The sequence below is a fragment of the Diabrotica virgifera genome, chromosome 3, assembly GCF_917563875.1.
Source record: "Diabrotica virgifera virgifera chromosome 3, PGI_DIABVI_V3a".
Lineage (NCBI taxonomy): Eukaryota > Metazoa > Arthropoda > Insecta > Coleoptera > Chrysomelidae > Diabrotica > Diabrotica virgifera.
In genome coordinates, this window is record NC_065445.1 from 55,022,119 (window position 1) to 55,045,334 (window position 23,216).

Below are 23,216 nucleotides of genomic sequence, written 5' to 3' on the forward strand. Positions count from 1 at the left end.
AAAAGTAGTCTAAATGTAATGATACATTGTACGAAAACTATTGGGCTAATTGATTTCATTTTTTTTTAATATTAAAGGTGGACTCTTAAGGAGTATAAAACATATGTTAAAAGTTAAAAATTAGTTAAAAACATGGCGGCTGCGTCCAGTGGCGTAGAACGTGTTTTTTTTTCAGGCCAAACGGTGGGCATGATTCAGCTCGTAATATTTATCTGAAACAAAAATTGTTTATTTGTTATCATTTTTTACAGTAATAGTTCTCGTGTGACGAGAGGAATTTAAGAAAAAAAAAGATTACGGAAATGGTCGAAATTTAAAAAAAAGTCGTAATTCTCACCAAAAAAATAGTCTATTTTTTTATCTCTATTCGAAAATGGTTAAATTTAATCAAAAAAGCTCTCGTCACACGATAGTGAATCTAATTTAGAATATGTATGCCAAAAATGAAGTTAATCGGACGAACGGTTAAGCAGTTATCATGCCCACCGTTTGACCTGAAAAAAAAACACGTTCTACGCCACTGGACGTAGCCGCCACGTTTTTAATTATTTTTTAACTTTTAACATATGTTTTATGTCCACCTTTAAAATTAAAAAAAAAATGAAATCAATTAGCCCAATAGTTTTCGTACAATTTATCATTACATTTAAGCTCGAGAAACGTATATGACCCCTTAAGTTGTTGTTAGTTCTGAAAGCTGGTGTTATTCCTTTCTTTTTTATGTATCTGGCTATTTTTGTTGTTATTTTGCCAGTATATGTGAGAGAGCAGAAGGTACTGGGTTCTTTCTGTGGTGGTGGATACACTAATTTCAAGGCTTTCTTATGGAGTTTTTGGTTTAAAATGTTGTTAACTGTTTGTTCGTTATAGCCATTGTTTACTGCTATTTGTCTAATGATATTTAGTTCTGTCTCGAAGTTATTTTTTGTCATAGGAATTTCTGTCAGTCTATGTATCATGCTATGGTAGGCTGCTAATTTGTGTTGTGTAGGATGGGATGATGAATTGTGTATAGTTGTGTCAGTATGTGTAGGTTTATGATATACGGAGAACTCATGTTTGTTGTGTAGTCTGGTAATCGTTACATCTAGAAAGTTTATGGAATTATTCTGTTCTGTTTCTATTGTGAACTCAATATTACTATGAAGTGAATTAATGTATGATAGAAATTGGTCAAGTTGTCTGTTAGTTCCTGTAAAGCAGACTAGTATGTCATCCACGTATCTCCACCAATATAAGAACTGTTTAAATACGGGGTGTTTAGAAATTATTGTTTCAAGTTGGTTCATAAATATATCTGATAGTAATGGGCTTAGAGGATTACCCATAATAAGTCCTGCACTGTTGTTTGTGTAAATTTGATTATTGAATTCAAAATAGTCTTGATTTATGCAAATTTCAAGAAGGTGTAAAATTTCAGATGCAATGATCGGATTTGTACTATTATGTTCTAAAAGGTTTTTAACTAAAACAAAAGTTTCTGTAGGAGGAACACTAGGAAAAAGATTTTAGTAGTAATAACATAGTTGTAATAAATTTTGTGGAAGTATAGAAAACAAACGTTTTTCAGTGTTTTATTGTGAGATAAAATGAACTTCCATCAAGTAACGGTCGAATCCATCAATTATTTAAAGGAAATAGTTCGCAAAATTATTATCACGGTGAATGACAGGATGTGAAATGCAATTTAAATTTCGCCACTCTGTTATGCTTTATTTTTCCAACTTAAAAATCTCAGAGGATAAATAATTTCGAATTTTATTTCCGGACTTATTAGAATTTTGATTCATAGATGGTGTTAGTAGCATCTTTGGTAATAATTTTGATAATTACCCGGAAAAGATGAAAGAATTTGATTTTAGTTCAGTGCCTCTACCCAGGTGCTCCGACGAGGAAACGGTTATTCCGAAATACGTATAAGCACATAGTAGAGGCTCTGTACTGTAATCAAATCTGAACCATCTTTTCTTTTTTTTTAGTTTATACTTTATTCACCTTTGGTGGATATTAAAGGAAATAGTTCGCTAAAATTATTATCACGGTGAATGAAAGGACGTGAAATGCAATTTCGATTTCCCTTGTCGAGTATTTCGCCACTCTGTTATGCTTTATTTTTCCAACTTAAAAAGCTAAGAGGATAAATAATTTCGAATTTTATTTCCTCACTTATTAGACTTTTGACAATATACTAAGTTAGTACATTATAGTGTTTGTCACTCTGAGTTGTCAGTACAGCTTGTATATGGCAATGCTTTTCAAATAGGGCTTTTCATTGATTGTCATTTGTTTCGAGCTTTTGTCATGTGTCACATGATATTAATATATCTCCGTCACACGTCTTTGGTTTGTATCATTGGATGAGAATTAAAGGAACCGTCTTGCCACATAATCGGTACGGGCACCAGAGGTGGCTTTTAAATACAAGAATTTAACCTGGTCCGCTTCGCTAGCGCTTACTGTTTATAAACTGAGGCAGCCAACTGGCATGCGACGCTGCGAACTGGCATCGTTGCGCCCCATAAGAACCTGCATAGGGATTACGAACACTCGATACGAATCGTATCCGCCATGTTTTCCCGTAAGGCGCTATGGGAAAACATGGCGGATACGATGCGTATCGAGTGTACGTAATCCGGGCCCTGTACTGACTTCTCGAAGTGACAAACACTATTGGAACTGCGCAAGTTCGGAAAAGCGACACCTGGTTTCATAACTTGGCAACTTTTTTCGCACTTTTAATTATATTGGCCAATCATATAGGTCCTGGTTGCTGGAGGCCATTGCCCAAAAAAATATACGAAGAAAAAGTAAGACTGAGGTTATGTTATTAAAAGGTACACTATTGTATGTAGCAAATAAAATGAATTATTAAAATGCAGTACTACAAGCAAAATACAATTAATAAATTTAGTTTTACATAATAATTGCATATCATATCAATATTGTGGAGTAACATATATTTTTCTTCTTCAATGACAGTAGGTATGAAATATACGTCAATTTGACAATTTCAATTGACAATATGAATTATTTAAGAAAGTTGCAACATTTTTCCGCTATTCGCGCACGATCTTTTCTCGTATCCCCTCCAAGTACTTGCACACCGCGAATAGAAAGCCTTAAATAAAGTAGTATGGATAAAAATACGTCTAATTGACGATATTCTGTGAAAATTAAAAAACGAAGTGTTTTATATTTTGTTGTACATATACTAGTTTCTTTGAGTAAAAAAGAGACTTAGTATAAAAAGTAATTCGTGAATAATTTCATGCATGTTCAAAGATACAGTGGAAGAACTGTATATGTATCTAACCTTTAATGCAATTGGCTTCCATTAAGAAGACAATTCCGTTAGTGACTTGAACTAAATTAGTCGTAAATAGCATAAACAACTGATTTCACGCTGGTTTATTTCATTTTTAGGCATTACTGTATGTATGCCGACGCCCATGGCGTGTCTTAAAGAAGTGGCCAAACAAATTTCTGATCGAGACAACTCCGTAAGAAATGCCGCTCTTAACTGTGTTGTGCAGGCCTATAATATTGTCGGTGAAAAAGTTTATAAACTAGTTGGAAACGTAAGTATTTTTTATTATTTCTATTTTTTCTATACATATTTCTTTTTATTGTGTACACGTAGCAATAACGAAACCTTATTAACCGTTTGCGGTCGTTGGCATGATATACATGACACCTTTACTACTCGTATTTTACAAACAATTTGGCCAACAGGTCGCTTGTCATGTCAGATATGACAATCGTAAAACACGGATTTAGTCGTCTCTAGCATGCCGTAAATTTAAAGATTCCATTCAATAGATCAAAATTTTAACGGAAGATTTGAATTGTTCGATAGATTTCAGTTGAGAATCGCACATCAACCGTTAATGTAATAGGAGGTCTATTTGTCCCGTAACGCAGCCAAGGTGTAATTATGTTTGACCTTGCGCGTGCTACAGAGGCTTTCCGTTCAATTATTGAAGATAAGTGTTTATGCGGAGTTCTGTTGATTTTATAAAGAATATAATACACTAGTCTGTAATAAAGTTCAACCTAAATTTAATTTAAGTTTGCGTTTAAAATATTATAATAAAATTTAGGCTAGAGCAAATTTTAACAGAATGAGAAGATTGCTCTGCACCAGAGATTTGAAGTTAGAGCTAAGAGGGCCCGGCGCAAATTGAACCTAAGCGAGACACAACCTGCGCCGGCGGGTCGGGTGACCCGTGCATTTATTTTTCTAGCGCACCGCATATTGAACACAAGCCAACCCAACCGTTGGCCATCGACGTGGCGAATAGAGACGGGCAAAATCAGTGCGGACATGTAACGTTTACTTTTTATACCGGTTCTCAGAGGTACTGAGTACAAATACTGATTACAAAATACTGATGTATCTGATCCTTGTACTGAATTGAGTAGGCAACTTAAAATCGGTATTTCCGTACTTGTAACTAGTAACGTTATAAAAATATCTTACACGTCCCTAGTAGTCGTAGCGGTATGACTTTCGAAAACATCGAATTTGATCATAAGCGGGTGCATATGATCTTACACTGAGTATTTTATTTCTGCACATAATACCTACATATTTAAAATAATCTCTCCCCTACTGTTCGGTCATAACTCATATTCCTCAATTTACTGCTCGGATCACAATCATTTACAATTACTGCAGGATCGCAATCATTTACAATTACTGCAGGTCATAATTCATAATCCCTCCGCTACTGATCGGTCATAAAAAATAACACTATCTGCATATTTCGTTTTTAATTTTTAAGCATAAACAAAAATGTAATATTTGTAATAAACAAAAATGTAATATGCCGACAAGTTGAATTTGAGAGTAATACGATATTTTTATCGATCACGGTTTTCAGTAACATGAATCATTTTTCACCTTATTTTTCTAATAATGTGTTTTTGTAAAGGCATAACTTTGATTATTAATTTCGTATCGCCGCTTATTTAGTCTACCAAAAGTTATCAGAATTTAATGACAAAGACAAAGCAGTTTTCACTCGGGGTGTTGACTATGGTAATATTTTTATTTATCATAATAAATTGTACTTAGGTACCATCCGTATTCATTTCAGATACGTCCATCTCGCGAACAAAAACAAGTAAAAAAACATCTGGCGGTGAGTCACGCGTCCCACGGCCCAAGAAAACTGTACGCCGATGACAAACGTTCCCAAGCGAGACCTGCGAACGCATGCACTGATAGTAGGATGCGCAAAACTGTCTACGCAGTTCGCCGGGTGCAGGTTGTGTCTCGCTTAAGATCAATTTGCGCCGGGGCTAGGTTGGCTAGATGCTACGTTTTATCGACTTTGTTTTTTGGAATGGAAGCTTGGACCTTGAATGCGGCGTCAATGAAAAAACTGGAATCATTCGAGTTGTGGGTGTATAGAAGAATTCTGAAAATATGGACAGAACACGTCACAAACAAAGAGGTTCTGAAAATACAATCAAAACCAGAAAATTGGAATATCTCGGACATATTACACGTGGAGAGAGATACAACGTGATCCAACTCATTATACAGGTAAAGATCCAAGGAAAAGAAGCATAGGGAGACGTAGAAAATAATGGCTGCGCAACCTGAGAGAATGGTACGGATGTACATCAAAAAACTTTTCAGAGCAGCCGTCTCTTAAGTCTGAATAGCTATGATGATTGCCGACCTCCGTCGCGGAGATGGCACTTGAAGAAGAATAAAATTTAAAAATAAACTGTATAAAAAGATGAATTTTATTTGAATCAAATGAGAATTTAATTAACACACCATTCCATTTTAAATTAAACTTCAACTGTAGCTTATTTAAAATGTTTTGTTCAATTCTACCAAATACGAATACTTGACAATAAATAGAACAAAAGATAGAGCTATTTTAAATAATATTGTTAGAAATATTATAGCCCAGGAGGTAGTGTCAAATTTGACCGGAGCATTTTAGCATGGCTGTTTTCTTTTTATTTAGTTAGGTGTTCCAAAGCTTATTAACAAATAATGTGTCAGCTGGCCCAAAACCGTGGATTTTAGGCAAGAAAAATATTAAACTTGTTGGAAAAACGCTACAACTTATATGTCAAATATTTATCTCAGTGACGTACGTGTTTAATGGCCTAGAATACGTAGCTACTGGCTTTCACCCAGGCGACTCGGGTTCGATTCCTGGCGTTGGAATTTTTTTTTGTTTTTAAAATTGACATTTTGATTTGAAAAATAATTATTTTTGATAATACCACGTGTTTATTATTTCATTGATGGTATTCATTGATCTTGAGAAAGCATATGATAAGAGTTTCTCGAGAGATTCTGTGGTGGGCACTCAATAAGAAAGGAGTCCCTGGTGAATATGTAAAGATTGTGAGGGATATATATGAGGGAGTAACGACTAGTGTTAGGACAGGTGTGGGAGAGACTGATAAATTTCATGTGAAAGTAGGATTGCACCAAGGCTCTGTGCTTAGTCCGTATTTATTCTCATTAGTTTTGGACCAGATAACAGCGAACCTACAGGGTAACATTCCATGGTGCTTAATGTATGCTGATGATGTCGTGTTGGTAGGAAATAGTGAAAGAGACTTAGGACAAAAACTGGAACAGTGGAGGCAAGCTCTGGAGGAAAAAGGTTTAAAACTTAGTAGGACAAAAACAGAGTATTTGGAATGTTCATTTAAAGATGGAGTTACTACAAATAAAATGGTATCTTTGGATGGTGAACTGATTGTAAAAAGTAATAATTTTAAGTACCTGGGATCGGTATTACAGAGTAATGGAGAAATAGATGGAGATGCATGCAGTAGAATTAGGACTGGATGGATGAAGTGGAAAGAAGCGAGTGGTGTGTTGTGTGACAGAAAAATTCCAATGAAGCTGAAGGAAAAATTCTATTGAACAGCCATAACACCGGCTATGATGTACGGAACTGAATGTTGGGCAGTGAATAAGAAAGAGGAACAACGAATGCATGTGGCGGAAATGACAATGCTTAGATGGATGAGTGGAGTGACAAAGAAGGATAAAATTAGAAATGAGTATATTAGGGGAAGTCTAGGTGTGGCACCAATCGATGCCAAAATGAGAGAGAGGTTAAGATGGTTTGGTCATATTCAACGTCGAGACGTTAATCATCCAATACGAAGAATAGCTGAAGTGCAGATTCCTGGACGGAGTAGGAGAGGAAGACCAAAGAAGACCTGGGGGGAGACGATAAGGCAGGACATGTTGGTAAAGGAGATTGACATTGATATGACCCAAGATAGAATTGTGTGGAGAAATGCAATTAGGGAAGCCGACCCCGCATAGGGATAAGGCAAAGAGAATGATGATGATTACCACGTGTTTATTATTTATACGACACAATATAAAAAAGTCTGTATGTCTTTTATAGAATCGTAAACTATGCATTTGATCATATTATTATTGACCTTAATAAGCAATGTTGTTGTACATGAACCCCTGAGGCTTCCTGAGTTAGCACGACCAATCTAAATGAAAAGGGGGTTACCCCCTTCCCGTCATTTTTTTTATTTTTTTTTGACAAACTGTTTTTTCTTAATTTTATATCATGTAGAACCAAAAGATACATACAACCCTAATTTTTCACTTTTCTATCACCAACCCCCATTTTTTAATAGCAATCTAAATATTTCCCTGTTCTCTATAATATATAAAAATGAATGTTTGTCTGTATGTCCCTTATAGAATCGTAAACTATGCATTTAATCATATGATGAAATCAAGCAAAGTTGTACATCAACCCGGTAAGGTGTCTGAGTTAATACCACCAACCTAAGTGATCATTATTTACGCAGACACCACAAAAACAATATTCTTTATTAGAAAAAAGTATACGCAATATTTTTGAGTATTTTTTGGCTTTCTGGTAATTTTTAGGTATTTAACTTTTAAACATTATTAGATCTAAGGCGGTACGAAATTTACCGGGTCAGCTAGTTAATAATAAAAAATATTCTTTGACTAGTTTGGCAAAGATTAAAAAGTATAAATCATTAATTTATGAATTTAAGATTGTAAGAAAAAAGCGTCAGCTGCATCATGTACGTGGCAAAAAATTTTAACTGGCCAAGTGGACATGACAGAAAAATACGGAAACCCCGTATCATTTTGGCAAAGCTGAAAATTGTGTATATACCCTATTCCACGAACATACGCCTGTTTTGGATTACTTCGACAACGAATATTTTACTTGTATAAGAAGAACGAAAGTAAATTGCAAATTACATTGTTGTTTATTGGAATAATTATTAGCGCCATTTACTTTCGTACTTCTTATGTTGCACAGTAAAATATTCGTTGTCGAAGTAATCCAAAACAGGCGTATGTTCGTGGAATGGCCCATATCAAAGTTTACATTTCAATAATTATTTTAATTTATGTCAGCTGGTATTTTTATGTGTCATAACATGTTAGCTGCTCTTTCAAAGGGCAGAGTACCGCTAAACTCACGTAATAAGCACTAAGCAATAACATTTATGATACATTGCTTATTAAGGTCAATCATAATATGATAAAATGCATAGTTTACGATTCTATAAAAGACATGCAGACTTTTTTTATATTGTCTAGTAAATAATAAAAACGTGGTATTATAAAAATAATTATTTTTAAAATCAAAACGTCAATTTTAAAAACAAAAAAAAAATCCAACGCCAGGAATGGAACCCAGGTCGCCTGGGTGAAAGCTAGGAGCCAAGTATTCTAGGTCATTAATAGATATAAGCCAAGAAGATAAATATTTGACATATAAGTGTAGCGTTTTTCCATCAAATTTCATATTTTACCTTTTCTTGCCTAAAATCTTCGGTTTTGGGCCAGCTGACACATCATTTGTTAATAAGCTTTGGAACACCTAACTAAATAAAAGGAATACAGCAATGCTAAAATGCTCCGATCAAATTTGACACTACCTCCCGGGCTTTTAGATTTGTTAAACGGCCACTACGACCTCAATGCACTTTCATGTGTCAAAGAGTGACACGTAGGTCAGTCGACATGCCAACGACTTGTACAACACTTTACGTATCATCGCGTTGACTGCAAAGGGTTAAATTTTATTTTCGATAAAATTTTATTGCATTGTATTGTGATAAGCTTTATGGTTTTTTACGGTCGACTAACAGGAGGCGCATTTGTTGATTTTCTGCAATTTTTGTTCTCTATTACTTGGGGACTATCCATTAATCACGTGATGTTTTTTTTTGGCAATTTTTAACCCCCTACCCTCCTCCTTGGTGATACTTGGTGAGGTTTAAGATTACCCCCCTATACCACGTGTATTTTGGTAATACAGCGGTTGCAGGTTGTTTTTGACTGACATAAAAATAATAAGAGAAATGCGAAAAACTTTTTTGTACTAATACATGAACATTATTTAATGTACAGTATCCTCGGACCACGCATTAACAAGACTTTCTTCAACACCAGTAACTGGAAAAGTATCTTGCAAGTCACTTGTTGGTATTGGAGATTTAACAATCTCCAGCGATTACATTCCAGAATTGCATAAAAAATTAAGAAAGAAATGGGAAACTATTTGGCTCAAGTTTGTACCAACTTCGAGGAATCCATACACTTACATATACTCACAACTTCCACAAAATATCCCACATATATTTGATTATCACGTTACTCGATTTTATTCCTCATCCCTAAGTCGCTTAAGATTAAACCATGGCAATTTTCCTGCACATTTAGCTAAAATAGGAATGCGTATCAACTCTCTCTGTTCATGTGATAACTATTCTACTGCAGATTTAAATCATATAATCTTTAATCGTGAACTTAATAAATACCATACGAAAGCACTAATTGCTAGTAGACCTGGATCCCGCGTAAGAAAAAAAAGTTGATTAATAGCAAGCTGAAAATTTGTTAATAGCTTAACGGTGTCTAGTCGGACAAACATTGATGCACGGGAACACTGAAACAGGGGAAGTTTTAACGGTGGAGCATGATAAACGTGTCGTCCTGACAAGTTTATGATGGTAAACAATAGCAAGTTGTTTTTAAGTTTATTCAATAGCCAACGTTATATAATATATGAAAAAATGTTTGTCTGACAAAAAGGTTGGGCATTTTAACGAGTCCCACACGTAGAACATGTCACATCACAGGAACTATGTTGGTGATGAATAGCAGTCTGATTTTTGCATGAGAGTTTAATGAAAGGTTAAAAAAGGATAAAGCTATTTTAGTTGTATATTATTATTTATATTCACATATTTGCATGTGCATATATATACATGCACACTCCAAAAACAGTGAGGTAAGTATCAATGCATGTATATATTGCAAAACAATTATTTTCTTGGGTGGAGTTTGTTCTAGATATTCTCAAAATGACAATAAAACATGTCAAAGAACATGTGAAAGCAACCTCTTAGGGTTTTCTAATTAGGCGCATCAGAAAGTACGGAAAATTTCCTACAAAAAACGTTGTATACATTTTTTTCCATACTCAAATCTTAACCCTGTAAACGACATTGAAAAATGTGAAGAGTCTAAAACTTCGGTGCTTATAAGAATAGACGTAAATATGACACATTATGCTTAGAAGTATGTATTAGAAGGCTGCATTTGTCAGTGTGACACTTTGTGCTATACAAAGTAGTATTTGAAAGAAAGTACATGGTCTCTGAGTTTCTGTTTGCCACGTGTGTTGGAAATTAAAATTTATATTAACTATGGAGTGTTTTTGTGTCTATTTTTGAGTGTGAACAGTTTAAATTTTAAGTCGCCAAATCAAAAGTGAAACCATTCAACGGAACATTTTTGAGTAATTTTCGAACATTTTACAAAGTTAGTAAAATACTTGGTCATCAATTCAATGAGGTTCAGTTGCCAGATAATTGTGAAAGTTCTATTGAATATCATTCTTCGTGCTATAATGCTTTGCTTGATTGAAAAAGGGTACCTAAATAAATTATTACTAAAATTGTATAACGTAATTTTTCTCAACTTTCTAGATATGAAATAATAATGTAATTAATATGTCACATGGCAAAAAATAATTTGCTGCCAAAATAAATCGATTAGTTTAAATTTGAAGTTACGATTGCAATTTATTATGAATTATTGTCAAAAGTGATAGTTTTTCTTAAATGGAAATGTATTCATAGACATAAGGGTAGACGGAAATACAGTGCAAAAAGTCGATAGGTGGTCTATCTATCTCTTTTAACCAAGCGATCCCGCGCATGTGGCAGACAAAGATAGCTAGACCACTCAATCCATAATATAATTTGCCTGATCTACTATAAATGTATTACAGTGAGGTATCTAAATGATGTTGACATAAATCGAAAGATATCGATTGTAATTGATTGCAGGTACTTTTGACATAAAATAATCACCCTTTATTGAAATTTCAAAAATTATTTTTTTAAATTGTCCGACTACAAAATCTACCCCTTATTTTTTTCCGACAACAGTCATTCTTGGTAAGGAATAATTTACTTAATTAAATTTCGTCTTTGTCGGAAAGCTATTTATCACCAGCATTTTTGTCTATATCTTACCTGTTTAGAATGTCCGACTACGAAAACTTCCCATTAATTTTGTCGGACAGAACTTCCAATTGCTTTTTTAACCTTTCATTAAACTCTCATGCAAAAATCAGACTGCTATTCATCACCAACATAATTCCTGTGATGTGACATGTTCTACGTGTCGGACTCGTTAAAATGCCCAACATTTTTGTCGGACAAACATTTTCGCATATATTACATAACGTTGGCTATCGAATAAACTTAAAAACGACTTGCTATTTTTCACAATCATAAACTTGTCAGGACGACACGTTTATCATGCTCCACAATTAAAACTTCCCCTGTTCCAGTGTTCCCGTGCATCAAAGTTTGTCCGATTAGACACCGTTAAGCTATTAACAAATTTTCAGCTTGCTATTAATCAACTTTTCTTTCTTACGCGGGATCCAGGTCTATACACTTGTGAGCAGAATGTAAGTTTACCGCTGAATATTTCACACCTGCTAAGCTTCAACACCAAAACTATTAATGATATTATCATACAATTTCTTAAAGATTCTAAAATAAAAATTTAATATGACATCTTCAACTTTCAAATATATGTGGCAAAAAGTTTATCTAATGCCATCCCCTCTTTGTGAACACACACACACAGTTGTTGGCATAGTGTTTTGTTGAAGATCAACAACGGTCGAGTATAGAGCGTTTGAAGAAAAAAAAATTATATGTGATGTATTACTACACCCACCTCCCCCCTTGTGATATTTGGTGAAATTTTAATGGACAGCCCCTTGACTGAGATAAATCTGATTACTGATTTTCCTTATTTTGTTTACTTATGGAATGTTTAATCCTAATATACTTTAAATATATTTATAGATATCTGATAAGGATATGTCGTTGTTAGAAGAAAGAATAAAACGGTCTAGTAGGAAGACTTTACCTAATAGTAGGAATACTATGAATTTACCTAAAGCTGATCTTAGTTCCGCGGTTGTAACAACTTTGATATCTCCTCAGAAGGAAAACACTCCCCCTAATAGAATTTCTTTAAGCAATACGCATATAGTAAACGATGTGGATAATGAGAGTGATCAAGATGAGGATATAGATGAAGAAATGTTGCCACAAGTGAAGTAAGTAAAAAGCTATTTATTAATTATAATGAATAAAAATGGTGATTGACTACACAGGTCAATATAAATTTTGAGTCTGAGTTCTGTACCTTCTTTGATTACTTTTAGAGCACTTTTAATAATAAATAATTAAAGTTAATGACTAAATACTCATTTTAAAAATAATCAATAATTATTTACTACATTGGAACGACCCACTTACTAATCACAAGAAAAATCCTGGTCCGGATTAGTTTAAATTTGGTTTCAGCTTAGTTTTTTGTGCACTTTTCAAATTTGCAAAAGTATTGATACAGGGTGTTGTTTCAAAGTCACAATTATTTTATATTTTTTTGTTAATCCAGACCTGGATTTTTCTTGTGATTAGTAAGTGGGTCATTCCAATGTAGTAAATATTTATTGATTTATAAAATGAGTATTTATTCATTAACTTTAATAATTTATTATTAAAAGTATTTTAAAAACCTCATTTTTAATCTCAGAGGTCTTAAAATTTCAATATACATATATTTAATTTCAAAATAAAGACACTAAATGTTCTGCGCAAAAATTTAAGCGAACCCATAAACTCTTTTTTGTGTTTTTTTCAAATGTGCAAACGGATTTGAAAAATTTCAATATACACTGAGCAGCACAAAAAATGGCCACTCCACAAAATGGGTAATTTTTGATGTCGTGAATTTTCTAAATCTGTTGTCCGATTTAAGTGATTTTTTTAACATTTTATAGCCTTATTCTTTAACAATCTCGCTGTAATAAAATTATTGCTAGACAGGTAAATGATCATTGTATACCGGGTGTACCAATCAAACTGTGTTTTATTCTCAAAGTTCACCACACCCTGTGTAATATTCTAAGCATTTATAAAATATTGAAATTAAAACCCAACTATAGCCGCAGGTTTTCTTAACATTCTGTTTTTTGATTCATTCGCTTATGTTGGAGAATAAAAAAGTTAGGTACTTTAACAACTAGCCATGTTCTTCATTAATACAGGGTGTTTCTAAATAAGTGCGACAAACTTTAAGGGGCAAATCTGCATAAAAAATAATGGCCGTTTGCTTTATAAACACATGTCGGCAAATGCTTCGTTTCCGAGATACTGGATGTTGAATTATTTTCTTACAAACTGACGATTTATTTATTGCTCTAAAACCGGTTGAGATATGTAAATGAAATTTGGTAGGTTTTAAGATACAGTTATTGCACATTTTTTGACATGCAATTAAGGATTTTATGTTCTCCATTGGCGCGCATACGGGTAATCTAACGGGTAATATTACCCGCATGCACGCCAATGGTGAATATAAAATTCTTAGTTGTATGCCAAAAAATGTGCAATAACTGTATCTTAAAACCTACCAAATTTCATTTACATATCTCAACCGGTTTTAGAGCAATAAATAAATCGTCAGTTTGTAAGAAAAGAATTCAACATCCAGTATCTCGGAAAAGAAGCATTTGCCGACATGTGTTTATAACGCAAACTGCCATTATTTTTTATGCAGATTTGCCCCTTAAAGTTTGTCGCACTTATTTAGAAAGACCCTGTATTAATGAAGAACATGGCTAGTTGTTAAAGTACCTAATAGGTCTGGATCCCGCGTATGAAAAAAAAGTTGATTAATAGCAAGCTGAAAATTTGTTAATAGCTTAAGGGTGTCTAGTCGGATAAGCTTTGATATATGGGAACACTGGAACAGGGGCAGTTTTAATTGTGGAACAGGTTAAAAATTTGGAACGGTCACACCACGAAAACGGCGAATTTATTTTGTCCGACAGAACAGGCTTAAACTCTCCGAACAGATATTAAACTCTCATGCAAAAATCAGACTGCTATTTATCACCAAATGGGCGTTTTAATAAGTGGAACATGTAGAATATGTCAAATGACAGGAATTATGACAGGTGATAAATAGCAGTCTGATTTTTGCATGAGAGTTTAGTCTCTGTTCGGTGAGTTTAAGTCTGTTCTGTCGGACAAAATAAATGTGCCGTTTTCGTGGTGTGACCGTTCCAAATTTTTAACCTGTTCCACAATTAAACTGCCCCTGTTCCAGTGTTCCCATATATCAAAGTTTATCCTACTAGACACCCTTAAGCTATTAACAAATTTTCAGCTTGCTATGAATCAACTTTTTTTTCATACGCGGGATCCAGACCTATAACTTTTTTATTATCCAACATAAGCGAATGAATCAAAAAACAGAATGTTAAGAAAACCTGCGGCTATAGTTGGGTTTTAATTTCAATATTTTATAAATGCTAGAATATTACACAGGGTGTGGTGAACTTTGAGAATAAGACACAGCTTCATTGGTACACCCGGTATACAATGATCATTTACCTGTCTAGCAATAATTTTATTACAGCGATATTGTTAAAGAATAAGGCTATAAAATGTTAAAAAAATCACTTAAATCGGACAACAGATTTAGAAAATTCACATCAAAAATTACCCATTTTGTGGGGTGGCCATTTTTTGTGCCGCTCAGTGTACAATGTGTTGTTTCAAGTTCACAATTACTTTATGTTTTTTTTTTTTGTTAATTCGGACCTGGATTTTTCTTTTGATTACTAAATGCGTCGTTCCAATGTAGTAAATAAGTATTGATTACTTTTAAGATGGGTATTTGTTCATTAACTTTAATAATTTATTATTAAAAGTTAATAATATCGGGTTTTTATCTCAGAGTTCTTACAAATTTCAATGTTACTTCAAAATTAATGTTAATAAACTGTCCGACCAAAAAATTGAAGCGAACCGTCAAACTTAGTTTTTTGTGCTTTTTTCAAATATGCAAACGGACTGAAAATTTCAATATATAGGGTGTTGCTTCAGCAGGGTCACAACGAATTTAAATTTTTTTTATCTGGACCTGGATTTTTGTTGTGATTAGTAGTTGGTTGGTTTTGGTTCTAAATAAGACATATGTGTACCAAATATCAAAAAAATATACAAGTTATGAGTTCAGAAAAAAATGGGAAAAATCGATAAAACACCCTGTAACTCGGTTATAAAAATCGGTGAGGCATAAATGTAGTATATCTAGAACCGCCTCAGTGACCTGTTTCCAGTTTCCCAATGAAACGCCCTGTATATTCTTATTTTATTTGCTGTTAACTAAATGTTATATTGTATATTTCAGTTTGCCGCAAATGATTGTACCAGAACCGCCTAAGGAAATTCAGGGGCCATTCAAATTAGACCCAGAGTTCATGAAAGAACTGGAGAGAACTAAACCTCCAAAGCCAGTTAAGCCTTCTCTGAAGTCATACGATATTAGCTTCTTAAATGAAGAGATTAGAGTCCCGACCATCGAAGAAGCGAGAGCCCAGTAAGACTTTTTTTATTTATGTTCAAGGCACATCAACTGATGTAGTTATTTGCTTCACAGCGTAACCAAAATATTAAAATTGCATTATTATATCGTTCAATTCCATTGATTTAACGAAACAGTAGTGAATTGCCACAGTTTTCATGAGACTGTAGTCACTCCAGCTAAAATTTTAATTAATCTCTTGTTTTTGCATCTCACACATAAGCATACACATAAGATCGTCCCCGCACCACCAGAGTGTACCACGTTATGTCACGTGACCTATAATTAGTCCAGAAAGCCAGTGCACATACGCTAGGGAAAATATTCTGATTCGGATTTTTTGCACAATCTTACTCAAAATTTTTTAACAAATTTGCATGTTGCCCGGTCCAAAAGTGAGTCAAAATTTTTTTAAACGTTTTTTTTTGTTTTTTCCTAAAAATTTTTTTTACATCGAATAAAGTTATTTTAGGTTTTTTGGATCATTCCAAACAGAAAAAGCCTTTAGCGACTTTTCTCTAAAGATAATAGTTTTTGACATATAAGCGATTAAAAATTTAAAAATTGCGAAATCGGCCATTTTGAACCCTCATAAACTATGTGAAAGACTGAAAATTTTAATGTTGCCAAGGTAGGTGGATATTCTTCAAACATCGATTGATGAAATTCCGAAGAGTTTTTTGCAATACAATATCGAAAACCCCTTTGTTTTTAAATGCTAATCAAGTGGGCGCGACACTATTTTCAACCGTTGCATGTACAGTGCGTCCATAAGGTAACGCATAAATTCATTATTTCGTAAACCAGTAATATTAAAGAAAAATCCCGAAATAGGTCGATTTTTATTTTTAAATTTCGATTTTTTGGCATATATATCATACTAGTGACGTCATCCATCTGGGTATGATGACGTAATCGATGATTTTTTTAAATGAGAATAGGGGTCATGTGATAGCTCATTTGAAAGGATATTCAATTCTCTATTCATTTATATGAATATTAACATATTTATTTATACAAGGTGTTCAAAAAAACATGTTTTTAATTAAAATAATTGAGACAAAAAGAAGAATGTATGTAATTTATTTAATTCAAAATACGTTTTACTGTTCTCAGAAAACAGGAAAAAAATGTTTATTTGACAAATAAATATTGTTTTTCGCTTAAATTAAATGTTAAAGCTGCCACTCACCTGTCTCTTGGCAGTTTGAAGATTTTGTTTAAACGAAAATCAATGTTTATTTGTCAAATAAAATTGTTTTTCTGTTTACTGACAGTAGTAAAATGCATTTTGAATTAAACAAATTACATATATTATATTCTTCTTTTTGTCTCACTTATTTTAATTAAAAAAATGTTTTTTGAACACCCTGTATAAATAATTATGTTAATGTTTATACTATTGGATAGAGAATTGAATACCCTTCCAAATGCGCTATCACATGACCCATATTCCCATTTAAAAAAATCATCGATTACGTCATTACACCCAGATGGATGACGTCACTAGTATGAAATTAATGCCAAAAAATCGTAATTTAAAAATAAAAATCGACCTGTTTCGGGATTTTTTCTTAAAGTCGCCAGTTTACGAAAAAACGAATTTATGCGTTACTTTATGGACGCACTGTATATGTAATATGAAAAAATATAAGAAAAATATTCTGATTCAATTTTTTTTTTCACCATCTTGCTTGAAAAGGTTCCCTATTAACAAATTTGCATGTTGCCAGAGTCAAAAATGGGTCAAAAGATTTTTTAAACAATTTTTTTTAAACTTCAAATGTTTTCCGATTACATCTACATGCAATGGTTGAAAATAGTGTCGCGCCCGCTTGATTAGCAATTAAAAAACAAAGCGGTTTTTGATATTGTATTGCAAAAAGCTCTTCGGGATTTGATCAATCGATGCTCATAGAATATCTACGTACCTTGGTAACATTGAAATTTTCGGTTTTTCACATAGTTTTTGAGGGTTAAAAATGGTCGATTTTGCAATTTTTAAATTTTCAATCGCTTATATCTCGAAAACTATCACATTTAAAGAAAAGTCACTTGAGATCTTTTCTATTTGGAATGATCCAAAAAGCCCAAAAAAATTTGTCCAATGCAAAAAAATTAGTTTTAGGAAAAAACAAAAAAAAAACGTTTAAAAAATTTTTTGACTGCCTTTTGATCCTGGCAACGTGCAAATTTGTTAAAAGGAGACCTTTTCAAGCAAGATGGTGAAAAAAAATTGAATCAGAATATTTTTCCGCACATATATTTACGCATATTACATACATGCAACGGTTGAAAATACTGTCGCGCTCGCTTGATTAGCAATTAAAAAAGAAAGCGGTTTTCGATATTGTATTGCAAAAAACTCTTCGAGATTTCATAAATCGATGTTTAAAGAATATGTACTTACCTTGGCAGCATTGAAATTTTCAGTTTTTCACATAGTTCTTGAAGTTTAAAAATGGCCGATTTTGCAATTTTTAAATTTTTAATCGCTTGTATGTCAAAAACTATCAACTTTAGTGAAAAGTCACTAAAGACCTTTTCTCTTTGGAATGATCCAAAAAACCTAAAAAAACTTTGTTGGATGCAAAAAAAATAATTTTGGGAAAAAAACAAAAAAAAAAACGTTTAAAAAATTTTTGACTCACTTTTGGGCCTGGCAACATGCAAATTTGTTAAAAGGGGTCCTTTTTGAGTAAGATTGTGCAAAAAATCAGAATCAGAATATTTTTCCTAGCGGATGCGCAGTGGCTTTCTGGACTAAATCATAGTTAACGCTCCCATAGGATAGTAAACATAGTTATTTACATGTCTGCCTAAAATACGAGCTACTAACTAGCGGTAATTTGAAAATAAAGACTAACACTTTATTTATTTATAATTTTTTTAGGGTACGAGCCAAAGCTGGAACTCAGCCCGTAGCTTTTGGGGAAGCCGTTTCAAGAGTTAGCCTCGGTAATTTTACCAGTCCCAAAAAACAAAACCCAGTGATTGAGAGACTGATTAAACAGATGGGTTCTCCAAACCATACTGCTGCATTAGCGGTATGTAAACTTTTTCATTTTCATTAATCTTGACATACTTCTAACAAAAGGACACCGCACACGTCTTATGGAAAATATGTCACTCAAATGCAATAAAATTTACATGAATAGATTCCTCTCGAGATTTCAATCATTTCATGTCATTGCGCCACCTCTGAATTTTTATTAATAACGGCGTAAATTGTAATTAAAATTTATGGAAATCTCATTTTTGACGTCCATAAAACTGTCATTCATAAATACTATTAGTTTAGTGGCTATTGAAAACAGCTTAATCCAGCGTGAGCTAAGCCGATAGAACTGTATACTTTGGTACCTAGATTGGAAGAAATCACGATCCTCAGTAATGGGGATACGACAAGGGAGAGAGAGAGATACTTAGGTACAATTGACCAAAGTATACGTACTTTATGATGTATATGATGCAAGATGTTAATACATGCAGAAAGATTGATGAACTGGCGAATCACAAAATTTCTTTTCTCTCTTTAGCTCGTTTACATATCCATTTGAGTTTAGATTTATTTATATCAATTTACCTCGTTATTATTCAAAACTCATAGTTGGCGCAATGATATGAAATTAATGAAATTTCGGGACCAATCTAGTCATGTAAATTTTATTGCATTGGAGCGACAATATATTCTTCATAAGATGTGTGCGGTGTCCTTTGAAAACATATGCATATTTAATATTTTGACGTCTTTTTAGGCAATGACCCAATTACATGAAACACTCACTCAAACGAGGAGCAATACGTTGATTGACTATGAAGATGAGTTCATGAATACAATAATTTCCCAGTTTAAACAATTGCAGGATCTACAAGTTACTGTAGATTCGTCGACACTAAAGATGTATAGAAATTTACTCACTACCATAGATGCTGTAAGTAAACGTAAAATATTTTTTAAACGTAGTCCTGTTAAATTTCTGTTTATCATTCTTAAATCGTGACTCTCAATTTCTTTACATACATTGTGATAATATTGTTTATCAGCCTTGCATTTTCGTTTTATTTCTCTGTTGAGGTTTCTGAAACTAGCTTTTTCTATGTCACTATGTACACCACTTTGGCAAAGATCTATTCTCCATTTTTATTGAAAGTCCTTTATAAAAGGTATATAATTTTATTAAAATCCCTTAAAGGCTACATCAAATCACAGAACGTTTTCAATATAAAAAATATCATCATCAGTGCTGATACCTAAAATAAGTATAACCATTTTAGTGAATCCAAACGTTAAAATTGAAATGATGACCAAGGTTAAAATGTCAAGTTGGAAATACTTACAGGTTAATCACATGCTGAGCCATCAAAAATACTTGGGTATAAACCCTTTAAATGTTTTTTTTATAACAGTTATTCAAATTAAATCAAACAAATTAGGGTATGTTTCTTTAAATTTACATTAATAGAAATCTTCCAATATTATTTCTACGCGTATATACAGTTGAGTCCGCGAGTCTTTACCCGTGCGTCATCATTTAAAGCATACGAAATAAGTCTGAAATTTACTAAACGCAACGGCAAGTGGATATTATTCCGATCACGGGTTATAGTGTAAAATTTGACGTTATCAAATAAATAGAATCTCAAATTTAAGTTTTGCTTTAAAATTTTGGTGCATAATTACAGCTACATTTGAAGTAGCTTAATAAATTTTTTATTATCATTGATTAATAAATAAATAAACAATTTATAAAAAAATTCAATAACATATTTTCTTTTTGTTATTTTATTCACTTTGGCGAAACCTTAAACACATGCATTCAACTGTGTCAACAATGAGGTTAGCTTTGTACGTTGTCAAAATTTATCGTAAAATAACATAAACTTAACAGAAAATTTCTAACTCCAATATAAAATTAGTTGTGAAAACAACTGTTTGTATACTATAAAAAACTTCAAAATGCAAAAATTCGACAAAATAACAGGAAAAAATTCAACAAACTGACAGCCACAAAAGTAAACAAACCAAAACATCAGAAATTGTACTTAAAATATGTGAAGACATCCCCAATCGTCTTTATTTGTACCTATCTCTTTTCAATGCACTGAGTCTAAATCGTTCATAAAAATAACATGTGTTTTTACTTAATAACAGACGGCAGCTGGTTTGTCATTAATTTCATACGTGGAAGAGAATGATGCTAAATAAAAAGTATGTGTTTTATCTCGCCAGGTATTAATGACGCACGGGTAAAGACTCGCGGACTTAACTGTAATAAATGTCTAGTGGCTGTAATTCCAGTGTACTCGTGAGCTGGTAATACGTCTGGTGGCTGAGCTATAGCGCCTTTAGTCCGGGATTAATTGGATGTATAATAAAATACGCTAAACGATTCTAAAAAGGAACAGACCTACCACTTAAATATTTCGTGTTGGTATCATGTGACGTCACAGTGAACAGTATCTATATTATACAGACTGTATAATCAGGTGTACTCGTTTCAGGGGTACTCGATCTCCTTTTCTAGGTTTCGGTATGCGTTATCAACTAAAAACCAACTAACTACGAATTGAAAATTTTATGTTGGGATACCTTATACCTTACGTAAATTCACATTTTTTTTTTTCAGTTCTATATAAATAAGGCATTGGGAAGCCGAGTTTCAGTTCCTGTTATTAAAGAGCTTATGCATCAAATGATCACTTTACTAGTTGAAGAAAGGTTAAATAAAGTGCCCAATGGAGAAGCTTACGTAAGAGTAATTAACCTGCATTGCGTCAAAGTGATTGAGAGATCTGACCACACAAACACTATATGGTAAGTCTTTAAGATACGTTCTATACGTTATAATAAAACTGTTTTAAAATAATGCTTAATGCTAAAATATGTAGAAAAAGTTCTATTGTAGCATAACGTCCAGTTTATTCGCATACCACATGCCTAAGATTTTAGATGTAAACATTAGTTGACAGCGATGTCGTCGTCAGCAACGAACGAGGTGGCTATTTGGTTCAGGTTTTGAATATTTTTGGATAACAGTTACTTGCATAATCGCGTAAATTATTCATTCATTTTATTAATAGGATTATTTTTTCACTATCTATGTATTTAGTGATTACAATAATTTATATACTATACAATAAAATCTAATAACCGAGAAAAGAGAAAAAGTGATATTGTGATGTCAATAATATAATGTTACTATGGAACGAGTAGATACATTTTTAACACCTTTAACAACTATAATCGTTGTTTGCACTCAGTGGCGCATACTGAATTTGCTGTGTTTCCTGAACGAGAATGACGATAAGTGTGACTGCGAAGCAATACAGAACATGGAACATCTAATAAACTGCCCAATTTGCCCGCATAGATGCACTCTCAATGACTTATGGACAGGCAACCAACTAGCATTGGACACAGCTCAATACTGGGCTCAGAAACTATAGTTTTTCGGACACGAATATGTAAAAGTAACGTTTATTCGTTAATATTTGTTAAATCCTATTGCATGACAACATGGATGAAATATGTGAAATCAACATTTAAAGAGAATATGAGTGTCACCATCATACAAAATAAAAATGACGTTACTACCTGACCACTTATTCTCAAAGCGGAAGTATAATCTGCCATAAACAGCATTAAAGAGGGAAAAGCCACAGGTCTAGACTACTTAAGAAGAAGTATTAAGTGGGAGAATATTCGAGATGTCATTGAATAACCTAGAAATTTTGAGTGACGTCTAAAACGTCAGAAAATGTATATAAACATAGAGAGTTGACAGTTTATAGAACAGATGTATGTATTTGAAGTTCATAGTTGACATTGTTATTGTTGTCATTTGTTAAAGTTGTAAAAGTTATAAAATACTGTCATGTCATGTGACATGACGGCACATGACATGACAGACATAAAATTCACATGTTAGAATGGGCCGGATTAGCCCATAATCCTGTAGCCAGCCTAGACCCGTTAAATTAAATTAACAAAAAATATTGGCCATAACGCCATTTGTGTACCCCCCACTAATGGGAGCCATTTGTGTAAAACATTAAGTAGCGTTAAATAAAAAAATATATTCAAACAGTGTGTTATGTAGGTCATAGGCGTGATGTTCTTTGTGCTACTTTTCGGATTGCCCCGGTAAGCTACGGTCTTCAGAGATTAAAGGGGTGGGTTTTTTTTAATTACATTTATTATTAAAAGATATTATTGGGCGCCATTAATAAA

The 23,216-nt window shown here is 33.2% G+C and overlaps 1 protein-coding gene across 3 annotated transcripts in view; it reads left to right on the forward strand.

The window, feature by feature from the left end:
- The window catches only part of LOC114326570 (protein mini spindles), a 141,078-nt gene that overhangs the window by 90,362 nt on the left and 27,500 nt on the right, over positions 1–23,216 (forward strand). For all 3 annotated transcript variants that reach the window (XM_028274965.2, XM_028274967.2, XM_028274966.2), the window contains exons 18-23: positions 3,424–3,578; positions 12,403–12,659; positions 15,809–15,997; positions 18,876–19,029; positions 19,741–19,917; positions 21,613–21,800. In XM_028274965.2, the coding sequence (XP_028130766.2) occupies positions 3,424–3,578; positions 12,403–12,659; positions 15,809–15,997; positions 18,876–19,029; positions 19,741–19,917; positions 21,613–21,800 (1,120 nt within the window). The remainder of the gene's footprint in view (positions 1–3,423; positions 3,579–12,402; positions 12,660–15,808; positions 15,998–18,875; positions 19,030–19,740; positions 19,918–21,612; positions 21,801–23,216) is intronic.